Consider the following 12,633-nt stretch of genomic DNA (forward strand, 5'->3'; position numbering starts at 1 on the left):
GATCACACCACTGCACTCCAGCCTGGGCAACAGAGTGAGACCCTGTCTCAAATAAATAAGTAAATAAAAAGATTAAAGCCAGCGCTGCAGTCATCTGAAGGCTGGGCAGGAGCCAGAGGACCCACATCCAAGGTGGCTCACTCACAGGACTGGCAAGTAGGTCCTGGCACAGTGAGAGACTGGGGAGCTCTCCACAGCTGCCTGAGTGTCCTCAGAGCACAGCAGCTGGCTTCCCTCAAAGTGAACAATCCAAAGAATCAGTGAAAAAGCTGCAATGCCTCTCACAGCTTCACCTCGGAAGACACGCATCATCACTTCTGTGGTATTCCTGGATCACACTGTTCTGAACTGCACTAATTCACGGTGAAAGGGGATTAGAGAAAGGTGTGAATACCAGGAGATGAGTCACTGAGGGCTATCGATCACACATTAATTGGCCTGGCACGTTCCTCGCTCATGGCCTTCACAGTTAAGAGTTTCCTCCTGCTTCAAGGGTTTCTCCCCCAAACATCATATGGGCAGATTGCTCGCTTCCTTTACATCTTTTATCCAAATACCTTTCAGTGAGGCTGGCCCTGGCTGTCCGTCTAACGTACTAATAAACCTATCTATCCTGCATTTCATGATACTCCTTCCGACTTTACGCCTTCTCCTTCGCATTTATCACCATGCACAGGCACACAAACATTTTAACTTGTCTTGTTTAATGTCTCCCAGATCTAGAATGTAAGCTTCATGTGGGTGGAGATTTTTCAGTCTTTTCCTCTCACTGATGTATCTCCAGCACCTAGAACAATGCCTGGCATACAAGACATGATCAGTATTTGTTGACTGAACAACCATCAGTCAAGGCTCGGTGTCTTCAGAATAATTTTTTTTTTTTTTGAGACAGAGTTTCACTCTTGTTGCCCAGGCTGGAGTGCAATGGCACGATCTCAGCTCACTGTAACCTCCGCCTCTCAGGTTCAAGCGATTCTCCTGCCTCAGCCTCCCGAGTAGCTGGGATTACAGGCATGCACTACCACGCCCAGCTAATTCTTTTGTATTTTGATTAGAGACAAGGTTTCTCCATGTTGGTCAGGCTGGTCTCAAACTCCCGACCTCAGGTGATCCACCCACCTCGGCCTCCCAAAGTGCTGGGATTACAGGCGTGAGCCACGACGCCCGGCCCAGAATAATTTTTTTCCATATGCCTTTTTTTTTTTTTTTTTTTTTGAGACGGAGTCTTGCTCTGTCGCCCAGGCTGGAGTGCAGTGGAGTGCAGTGGCCGGATCTCAGCTCACTGCAAGCTCCGCCTCCCGGGTTCAGGCCATTCTCCTGCCTCAGCCTCCCGAGTAGCTGGGACTACAGGCGCCAGCCACCTCGCCCGGCTACTTTTTTTGTATTTTTTTTAGTAGAGACGGGGTTTCACCGTGTTAGCCAGGATGGTCTTGATCTCCCGACCTCGTGATCCGCCCGTCTCGGCCTCCCAAAGTGCTGGGATTACAGGCTTGAGCCACCGTGCCCGGCCCCATATGCCTTTTTAAAACGAATTACCAAAATAGGCATGGTGATTTTTTGTATTTTTATTTGGTAAGTCTTATCAAATACACACCTCTTTTCAATTTGGAATGAGAACAAATGGAGGGGGAACAAACTAAAAGAATTCTTCACTTAACTTTCACTTTTAAAATTACCTTAAATTAGGCCGGGCACGGTGGCTCACGCCTGTAATCCCAGCACTTTGGGAGGCCAAGGCGGGCGGATCATGAGGTCGGGAGATCGAGACCATCCTGGCTAACACGGTGAAACCCCGTCTCTACTAAATACACAAAAAATTAGCTGGGCGAGGTGGCAGGCGCCTGTGGTCCCAGCTACTCGGGAGGCTGAGGCAGGAGAATGGCGTGGACCCGGGAGGCGGAGCTTGCAATGAGCCAAGATCGCGCCACTGCACTCCAGCCTGGGCAACAGAGTGCGACTCCATCTCAAAAAAAAAAAAATTACCTTAAATTGAGCAGAAATTTTAAAATTACATGGGCATATCAAACATGTTTTAATCAGATGGGTAAAAAAAAAAAACCTTGTCATTCCATTTAAATGCACTATTAGGGTACAATAAATAGTGAGAAAGACTTGAATGCTTGGGGAGTAACACCAAGTATTTGATAGCACAACAGGGTGACTACAGTCAACAATTTTTTTTTTTTTTTTTTTTTGAGACTGAGTCTCACTCTATCGCCCAGGCTGGAGAGCAGTGACGCGGTATCAGCTCACTGCAACTTCCACCTCCCAGGTTCAAGCGATTCTCCTGCCTCAGCCTCCCGAGTAGCTGTGACTACAGGCACCCGCCACCATGCCCGGCTAATTTTTGGTATTTTTAGTAGATACAGGGTTTCACGATGTTGGCCAGGCTGGTCTCGAACTCTTGACCTCAAGTGATCCGCCCGCCTTGGCCTTGCAAAGTGTTGGGATTACAGGTGTGAGCCACCTTGCTTGGCCCAGTAATAATTTAATTGTACACTTAAAAATAACTAAAAAAAAAAAAACAAACAAACAAAAACTAAAAAAGGCCGGGTGCGGTGGTTCACATTTGTAATCCCAGCACTTTGGGAGGCCAAGGCGGACAGATCACGAGGTCAGGAGATGGAGACCATCCTAGCCAACATGGTGAAACCCCTTCCCTACTACAAATACAAAAATGAGCTGGGCTTGGTGGTGTGTGCCTGTAGTCCCAGCTACTTGGGAGGCTGAGGCAGGAGAATCGCTTGAACCCAGGAGGCGGAGGTTGGAGTGAGCCAAGATCGTGCCACTATACTCCAGCCTGGCGACAGAGCCAGACTCCGTGTCAAAAAATAAATACATACATACATACATATATATACACATAAATAACGGCCAGGCGCAGTGGCTCACAACTGTAATCCCAGCACTTTGGGAGGCCGAGGCAGGTGGATCACGAGGTCAGGAGTTCAAGACCAGCCTGCCCAACATGGCAAAACCCCATCTCTACTAAAAGTACAAAAATTAGCCGGGCATGGTAGCACGTGCCTATAATCCCAGCTACCCGGGTGGCAGAGGCAGAAGAATTGCTTGAACCCAGGAGGCAGAGGTTGTAGTGAGCCGGTATCGCACCAATGCACTCCAGCCTAGGTGACAAAAGCGAGACTCTGTCTCTAAATAAATAAATAAGAGAGTATAACTGGGGCCAGCCAGAGTAGTTAACACCTATAATCCCAGCACTTAAAGAGGCTGAGGCAGGAGATTAGCTTGAGCCCAGGAGTTCAAGAACAGCCTGGGCAACACAGCAAAAACCCGCAAATAAATAAAATAAAAAATAAAAAAATTAGTCGGGCATGGTGGCACACACTTGTAGTCCCAGCTACTTAAGGGGCTGAGATGTGGGGACTGCTTGAGCCTGGGAGGTTAAGACTGCAGTGAGCCATGATCACACTACTGCACTCCAGGCTAGGCGACAAAGTGAGACCCTGTCTCAAACAGAAAGAGTACTGCCGGGCACGGTGGCTCATGCTTGTAATCCCAGCACTTTGGGAGGCCGAGGCAGGCGGATCACGAGGTCAAGAGATCGAGACCAGCCTGGTCAACGTGTGAAACCCTGTCTCTACTAAAAACACAAAAATTAGCTGGGCATGGTGGCACACACCTGTACTCTCAGCTACTCAGGAGGCTGAGGCACGTTGCAGTCAGCCAAGATGGGCCACTGCATTCAAGTCTGGTGACAGAGCAAGATTCCATCTCAAAAAAAAAAAAAAAAAAAGTACTATTTGGATTGTTTGTACCACAAAGGATAAATTCCTGAGGGGATGGATAACCCATGGATACCATGATGCAATTATTACGAACTGCATGCCTTTATCAAAGGATCTCATGTACCCTATAAATACCTGCTGTGTAAATACCTATGACGTACTCACAAAAATTAAAAAACTAGGCCGGGTGCAGTGGCTCATGCCTATAATCCCAGCACTTTGGGGGGCCAGGAGGGTGAATCACCTGAGGTCAGGAGTTCAAGACCAGCCTGACCAACATGGAGAAACCCCGTCTCTACTAAATTACAAAAAACTTAGCTGGGCGTGGTGGCACATGCCTGTAATCCCAGCTACTCGGGAGGCTGAGGCAGAAGAATTACTTGAATCCAGGAGGTGGAGGTTGCAGTGAGCTGAGATTGTGCCACTGCACTCCAGCCTGTGCAATAAGAGCAAAACTCCGTCTCAAAAATAAATAAATAAATAAAAATAAATAGTAAAAGAACATGCTACTAAACTGCTGAACTTTTAAATTATGTATTTCAGTTATGTTAATTAAAAAATGAGATTTATGCCAGGTGCTGTGGCTCACGCCTGTAATCCCAACACTTTGGGAGGCCAAGATGGGTGGATCACCTGAAGTCAGGAGTTCGAGACCAGCATGACCAACATCGTGAATCCCTGTCTCTACTAAAAATACAAAAAATTAGCTGGGCGTGGTGGTGCACACCTGTAATCCCAGCTACTCGGGAGGCTGAGGCAGGAGAATCACTTGAACCCGGGAGGTGCAGGTTGCAGTGAGCCAAGATCACACCACTGCACTCCAGCCTGGGCGACAAAGTGAGGCTATCTCAAAAAAAAAAAAAAAATTAAATAAAGATTTATTTAAAACTTGCTAGTAATTAGGCTATAATACCATATGCAAATATCTTAATATACAGCTATCATATTTTTCTTGCAATGTTCTTTATACATACTTGACAGCAGTCCAGCCCACCACAACCATTCCTTAAGATATGCATGGCCACCTTGACCTGTGAATGAAGAAATATTTCACATCTTTGAAGATTGTAAGACTCCTATAAATTATGGTAACTATTAATAATGACAGATTTTTAAATATCTCAGTTGCTACTTTAAATAAAGGTTTCGGCATGACTCGGGATTTCTCTGACAATTTCTTAATGATTGTCTTGCCAAGGTAAATGAGTCCTTTACAAGCATATCCATCATGAACAGTGAGAACACCTCTCAGGACCAAGCATCAGGGACTAGGGGAACAAGCAGCAGATGCTGACAGTTTCTCCTCTGTCCGCTAAACCCCACAGAGGCTATCGTTTCATGTTTTTATGACTGCTGAATTACGTTTAGCCACAGAGATGGCACAGGGAAGAGAGAAAGATGCCAAAGCAGGTCTCCTCATGAGGTCCAATCAGGGCTAAAAATGAAGCCAGGGCAGAATGATGGAATGTGACCACAATGCCACGTAACACTGGGAGGTACCACGAGTGTCCCTGACAGAGGGGGGGGGCACATCATCCTGATGACCCCGCAGGGTCGTGTGACTTCTCAGTGATTTCTGGAGAAACCACCTACACCAGCCACTAAACTAGACACTCTTCAAGCTACGGAAGCCCTCTCTTTCCTTCCTGCCAAAATGCTGAAGTTCAAAGTCAGAACTTCTACTATTATGGACAAAAGATCCCAGCCCTTAATAAATTGTGATTCTAACCATGGACTTCTGTTTTTCTTTTTTGGGGGGACAGAGTCTCACTCTGTCACCCAGGCTGGAGTGCAGTGGTGCATTTCGGCTGCCTTCCAGGTTCAATCGATTCTCCTGCCTCAGCCTCCCAAGTAGCTGGGATTACAGGCCAGGCCACCATGGCCAGCTAATTTTTGTATTTTTAGTAGAGATGGGGTTTCACCATGTTGGCCAGACCGGTCTTGAACTCCTGACCTCAGGTAATCCACCCGCCTCAGCCTCCCTAAGTGCTGGGATTACAGGCATGAGCCACCATGCCCAGCCTAACCATGGACTCTGATTTCCTTCCCTGCAGATATATCAAAATTTAAAGAAAACGCTGGATGCTACTTCAGCATTGGTCCCTGTTTCCACTTTGATGATAACCACAGGACTGAGCAGTTAACTAATTATAACATCTTCTCACTTCTTTTCTCATTATAAATAACCAAATATCAACTCTGTAAACATTTAGGACTCCTGAACAGTTCAAAGTTTCACAACACACTCATGAGGAATGAAGATGTGGTCTTCTACAATCAAAGAACCTGAGTATGTAGATACACACTGAGGTCACCTCAAAGTCACACAGGGCATGACCTACCTGCTCTCATAGAGCCTTTCCTGGCAAGTCGAAGAAGGCCTTTTTTTTTCAAAATGAAACTTCCTCCAATGAAAATGCTGGAGCTCATAGCCAATCCCAGACCAATATAGAAGTCATATTTTCCACGCCCCTGGCTCATTTCGTTTGTTACTTAAGGAGTTCCCGTGAATCACATTGATCACAGAACAGAGAAACCGCTGGTACTAGAGGCAGAATGAAGCAGTCTTCAAACCTAAACAATACAAAATGAAATGTGGTTTTCACAGAATGCTCATGACAGCTCACATGCAATTCAAAATTTTATACCACTTCTCTACTCCTAAAGAAAAAATATCTCCTCCATTACTAATATTAATAAATATTTATTATTTAAATTTAGCACCAACCTGTATATTTCTTTGAATTATGGCAAAAGATACGATCATGATATAAAACCAAGTTTAAACTGATTTCATAAACTCTGATCCCACATTTTAAAAAAAATGTTTCTTGGCCGGGCGCGGTGGCTCACGCCTATAGTCCCAGCACTTTGGGAGGCCAAGGCGAGCGGATCACGAGGTCAGGAGATCAAGACCGTCCTGGCCAACACGGTGAAACCCCGTCTCTACTGAAAATACAAAATATTAGCCGGGCGTGGCAGCAGGAGCCTGTAGTCCCAGCCACTTGGGAGGCTGAGGCAGAGCATCAGAAACCCGGGAGGTGGAGCTTGCAGTAAGCCGAGATCAGCCACTGCACTCCAGCCTGGGCGACAGTGCGAGACTCCCTCTCAAAAAAAAAAAAAATACAATGTTTCTTGGCTGGGCACGGTGGCTCACGCCTGTAATCCCAGCACTCTGGGAGACCCAAGCAGGTGGATCATGAGGTCAGGAGACCAAGACCATCGTGGCTAACACGGTGAAACCCCGTCTTTACTAAAAATACAAAAAAAAAATTAGCCGGGCGTGGTAGCAGGCGCCTGTAGTCCCAGCTACTTGGGAGGCTAAGGCAGGAAAATGGCATGAACCCAGGAGGCAGAGCTTGCAGTGAGCCCAGACTGTGCCACTGCACTCCAGCCTGGGCAACAGAACAAGACTCCATCTCAAAAAAAAAAAAAAAAAGAAAGTTTCTAGCCTTAATAAAACTCTGATAAAAAAAACTTCTGCAGAATAAAAAATTAGGCATAACAATATACAAATCTAGTTTGGAAATACATTTATCAGGTTCTCTTTGTGTCCTTTTGAATAATCTATACAAAGAAACTCAAAATTTTCTCACCTATACATCTTCTTCTTAGCAACATGTGGATATAAGCATATGCTAATTTATTTATTTAGCCTCTTTGGGGATGTGTTGACAGAAGGCAGATTTCACATTATCTGTTATCAGAGGATAACAATTCTTGCAGAGAAGTGTCTGTTGGGGCACGCAGTATGGTACTGGTGGCCTTTGGAAAACGTGAGGACCATGCTATCTGGAGGGCTCAATCCTCCAGGCCAGACAGGAAGCAGAGGCTTACCAAAGACTACAACTGTTTTTCCCAAATGGCCAACTCATAAACTCAGTTGACAAACGATCTAAAGCACAGTGTGGATAGCAGAGAAAAAATAGTTTTTAGTAACATGACTGGTTGTAACTGCCAGTCCAGCTTTCTAGCACATCTTGGGATTTTTAGTTCCACAATTTGACTTCTGAGTTCCAAAACTAATCTGCAATTCAGTCAGGACCCTAACTAGCCACGTTTTTCCACTTCCACTTTTTTCCCACTAGCCACGTTTTTCCACGTTTTCCACGTTTTCCACTTGTGGTTAAGACACTGGCTTTTAACCAAAGCAACTTCAACTTCCTGTCCACCTGGCCCCTCAATCACTTTATCCATCCACTCAAACATTATTGACTGCATATTACGTGCTAAGCGTTCATTATGCTAAGCTCTCTAGCTTCACAAGGAAGACAGACAAGAGATAACATTACTGCAGTGATACTGCAATAATGGCAAACACAGCATTATCACACTGAGTTGATATTACTCCCAAGAAATAAAAAAGTCCAATGTTTTTGACTTGCCTGTTAAGGTGCATTATCACTCCTGTACGATTCAATGGGAAGACTATCCTCCCTCACCCCTGATTTGCAGCGTGGCCATCAAGCTTGCTCTGGCCAATGGGAGGCAGGTGTAAGGAACAGAGTGCCAGTTCTGAGTCTACACCTAGAGGCCTCTCTTCCTTCTGCCTGCCCCTTCGCACCCTGACATAGCCACAGGAAGCGCATGTCCTCATCACAACAGAGTGAAGGGCACAGAACAAAATCACCCCAGTGACTCACAGAACCGTGAGCATGATCTAAGTGCTCATTCCTATACGCCACTGAGATAGCTAACTCATACACACAAACAGGCTTACTGCAAGTATAAAGTTTCCACCCCGATTTTTGAAAAAACAAAAATTTTCTGTAGAAAACAGGGATTCAGTGATGGGTAAGAGCTGGGGGAAGGGTACACAGGGATTCATTGTATTACTGTATCTGCTTTTGTGTATTTCTGAACATTTCCATATTAACGTTTTTAAAATACAACCTATAGTGCTCAAAAGGTACAAGGATGCCAAGGTAGAAACCACCAGCAAGTCCCAAAAGCCAGGTCACCCCACAACCTAAGACAAAAGAATACTGCAACACTGGGTCGGGCACGGTGGCTCACACCTGTAATCCCAGCACTTTGGGAGGCTGAGGCGGGTGGATCACAAGGTCAGGAAGTGAAACCCTGTCTCTACTAAAAATACAAAAACAAAATTAGCCGGGAGTGGTGACGGGCGCCTGTAGCCCCAGCTACTCGGGAGGCTGAGGCAGAAGATGGCGTAAACCCGGAGGGGGAGACTGCAGTAAGCTGAGATCACACCACTGCACTCCAGCCTGGGTGACAGGGCGAGACTGTCCCCCAAAAAATACTGAAACACTGAAAGAAGACACTCAATTCAAAAAGGTGCTGAGTTACTATTTTTTTTGAGATGGAGTCTCACTTGCCCAGGCTGGAGTGCAGTGGCGAGATCTCGGCTCAAAGCAAGCTCTGCCTCCCGGGTTCACGCCACTCTCCTGCCTCAGCCTCCTGAGTAGCTGGGACTACAGGTGCGCACCACCACGCCCGACTAATTTTTTTTTTTTTTTGGATTTTTAGTACAGATGGGGTTGCACTGTGTTAGCGAGGATGGTCTCGATCTCCTGACCTCGTGATCCGCCTGCCTCAGCCTCCCAAAGTGCTGGGATTCCAGGCGTGAGGCACCGCGCCCAGCCGGTGCTGAGTTCTTACAAGTATCCATCATAATCTCATGGATGAGACTGTCTACCTGAAAGCCTTCCAGAACTGAACTCTCCCTTAACAGATCTGGAAAAGTGCCCTAGTCCCCTCTGTGCCATTCATAAGGCAAGATGATTCCATGAGAAAAGTCTTAGGTCTGGAGACCCCGTCTTGCTTCCAGCTGGAGGTGTGATCTTGGATGAGTCACAACATTAACAGAAAAACACATGAAAAGAAAGAAGCTACGCAATCTAAGGTACTACCCACTTGACGTGCCAAATACTGGTCATCTCAAGCCTCAAGTTAACTTCAGCATACCTATGGAATAATTCTAGACAGGTGAGTCCTATTGACAGTAAAAATAAATTACAGAGATGTAAACACATTCAGAGACAAGGTAGAACTTGGGAACAAGATGTCAAGGACAATCATCATTTCTACATACTACAAGACTGCAACAGAAAACAACAAGTGTGCTTACATTGTTCCCACCGCATCCTATGTGACCTGTTTATCTGTATTTATGAGCCAGTCTCCTGCATCAGACTGTAAGCTCCTGGGCTCCTGCATGTTATTCGCCCTTTTAGCCTACGCGCACAGCTATCTGGTAGTCTCAAAATAGGTCTTAATACATGTTTTCGGGGTGAATATGGATGAATGGAATAATTCTGCTTTTGTTTTTTTGAGACAGAGTCTTGCTCTCTCCCCCAGGCTGGAGTGCAGTGGCGCGATCTCAGCTCACTGCAACCTCTACTTTCTGGGTTCAAGTGATTCTCCTGCCTCAGTATCTGAGTAGCTGGGACTACAGGCACAAGCTGCTATGCCCAGCTAATTTTTGTCTTTTCAGTACAGACAGAGTTTCACTATGTTGGCCAGGCTACTTTGAAACTCCTGACCTTGAGTGATCCGCCCATCTGTAATCAAAGTGCTGGGATTACAGGCATGAGCCACCAGCCCGGTCAAATGGAATAATTCATAATTAGCCCTTAGAAACAGCCAGACACAGTGGTACATACCAGGAAGCTGAGGCAGAAGGATAGACTGAGACCAGGAGTTCACGTTTAGCCAGGGCAACATAGTTACACCTGGTCTCAAACAAAAAAACAAAGCAGCCATTAATAAACAGAAAACTACTGCATCATTTAGATCAGCATCCTAAAATGTAACCGATGTTTTATTGTTAATTATTGTTTAATTATCATGCACGTTCTACTGCTGTGGAAGTGACTACCTGACAGCTGTATTGCTCACGATATACTTTTTTTTTTTTTGAGACCCAGTCTTGCTCTGTTGCCCAGGTTGGAGTGCAGTGGCGCGATCTCAGCTCATTGCAAGCTCCACCTCCTGGGTTCACACCATTCTCCTGCCTCAACCTCCCAAGTAGCTGGGGCTACAGGTGTCCGCCACCACGCCTGGCTAATTTTTTTTATTTTTAGTAGAGATGGGGTTTCACTATGTTAGCCAGGATGGTCCCGATCTCCTGGCCTTGTGATCCACCCACCTCAGCCTCCCAAAGTGCTAGGATTACAGGCGTGAGCCACCACGCCTGGCCATTGCTCACCATATACTTTCTAAAAGTTCTATGGTAGTAGAACAAATCAAATTCATAGTCTGAATATTCTATAAGCAATAAAATTGAACCTTCTCACCAATAAAAATGATGCCCAGAAATAAATCAGGTTTATCTACAATTCTAATCCCAGTACAATAACAGATTCACAAACCCAAATTTAAATTTTTTTTTTTTTTGGAGACAGGGTCTCATTCTGTCACTCAGGCTGCAGTGCGGTGGCACAACCATGGTTCACTGCAACCTCGACTTCCCAGGCTCAAGTGATCCTCCCACCTCAGCCTCTCCAGTAGCTGGGACCGTAAGTGTGCAGCACTACACTGCCTGGCTAATTCTGGTATTTTTTTGTAGACACATAGTTTCACCACGATGCCCAGGCTGGTCTAGAACTCCTGAGCTCAAGCGATCTGTCTGCCTCAGTTTCCCAAACTGGTAGATTACAGGTGTCGTCAGCCTCTGCATCCTGCCCAGATTTTACTTATACTATGAACCTTTCAAATAACTACTTGGTAACTACTTAATTTACTAATATTTACTAACACTTAATATTAACTTTCACTAAATGCAAGTTACATACATATGGTGTAAGGTCTAAAATTAAGACCCAATATTACATGTTGCCTTGACATCTGGTAAAAACCGGGAGCTTTTCATGGCTTCAGGGCAAGTTTCCCTCCCCATGATGCCAAACAATTCTCGTCACAGTGACCAGGCACAGGTACAGTTCTTGCTTATGTCTGAGAAGTAGGCCCCATTGCCCTGCCAGCCCGAAGAATTATTAAAGCAAGTATTAAAGTCTTTCTGCAGGAACCACAGGCACTCTCCTTACCACAAAGCCTGCCTCCCACGGCCCCTGGTTCTCCATTCTATCCTGAGCGAAAGACTAAGAAACTTACGTCCATCTCATCTGCTCAGTGTCAGTATTCTGGATGGGAATCCCTCTCCCACTGACAAGGTCCAGAGGTGATTAAAACAATACATAAAATGGAATTTTATTGATTGAATCCTAAGGTCATTGGAAATCATTCCTAACCTTACTAAGGCTATCATATGAGATTTTCTCCACATTTATTTTACATAAAGTTTCATGATGCTATTTAAAATCTATTTTCCCCTTTCCCCTTTACTTTAATCTATGTGTTACGGGAAATTTCAAACACAAAAAGCAGAGAGGAGGCCTTTTCTGACCAGTTGGGTCCACCACGTGCATGTGGCTTTGGAGAGTCCCCCTGGCCAGGCACCCCCCTCCTGTCCACCTCATTTCCTAACACAGGAACCTGACACCCTCGGACAGGCCCTCCCCTCCTCCTCCTGCAACCCAAAGCCTGCTCTCCACTGAAGGCCAGGGTACACCTGAAACTGTGCTACAAAGACTTCTGCAATTAACTCCAGCCCACAGGCATTTTCTCTTCTTTCCACTATTTACTTAGCCTTTTCAATTTAATTCTCAATTACTGTTTTATCTTCAAGGTAAACTCTTTAAGTTCCTTAAAAACAATTACTTAGGTTTATTGTGGTGGTTTCCCCACAAAAGGCACTCATTTACGATAGCAAATTTGATTTACAAGCCTTTCTAGAATAAGGCATATCACCAAATAAGGTTATTTGGTTGTTTTGTTTGTTCACTCATGGAACTGTACCAGTGTTTTTGTGTGGAGGGGTGGGGGATGACAAGCAACATAAAATTCGCAAGCCTTCAAATTATAA

General features: G+C 45.4%; 1 protein-coding gene across 8 annotated transcripts in view; it reads right to left on the reverse strand.

Moving 5' to 3' along the window:
• NIPA2 (NIPA magnesium transporter 2) overlaps positions 1 to 12,633 on the reverse strand; it is a 34,148-nt gene that overhangs the window by 15,327 nt on the left and 6,188 nt on the right. For 5 of the 8 annotated variants that reach the window (XM_025390787.1, XM_025390790.1, XM_025390792.1 and 2 more), the window contains 2 exons: positions 6,089 to 6,320; positions 4,721 to 4,777 (listed from right to left, as the gene is read on the reverse strand). In XM_025390787.1, the coding sequence (XP_025246572.1) occupies positions 4,721 to 4,777; positions 6,089 to 6,227 (196 nt within the window). In that variant the 5' untranslated portion in view covers positions 6,228 to 6,320. Of the gene's footprint in view, positions 1 to 4,720; positions 4,778 to 6,088; positions 6,321 to 7,043; positions 7,142 to 12,633 lie in introns of all 8 variants that reach the window. The other 3 variants (XM_025390794.1, XM_025390793.1, XM_025390791.1) reach the window with 2 other exon arrangements.

The sequence above is a fragment of the Theropithecus gelada genome, chromosome 7a (assembly GCF_003255815.1).
Source record: "Theropithecus gelada isolate Dixy chromosome 7a, Tgel_1.0, whole genome shotgun sequence".
In the NCBI taxonomy this organism is placed as follows: domain Eukaryota; kingdom Metazoa; phylum Chordata; class Mammalia; order Primates; family Cercopithecidae; genus Theropithecus; species Theropithecus gelada.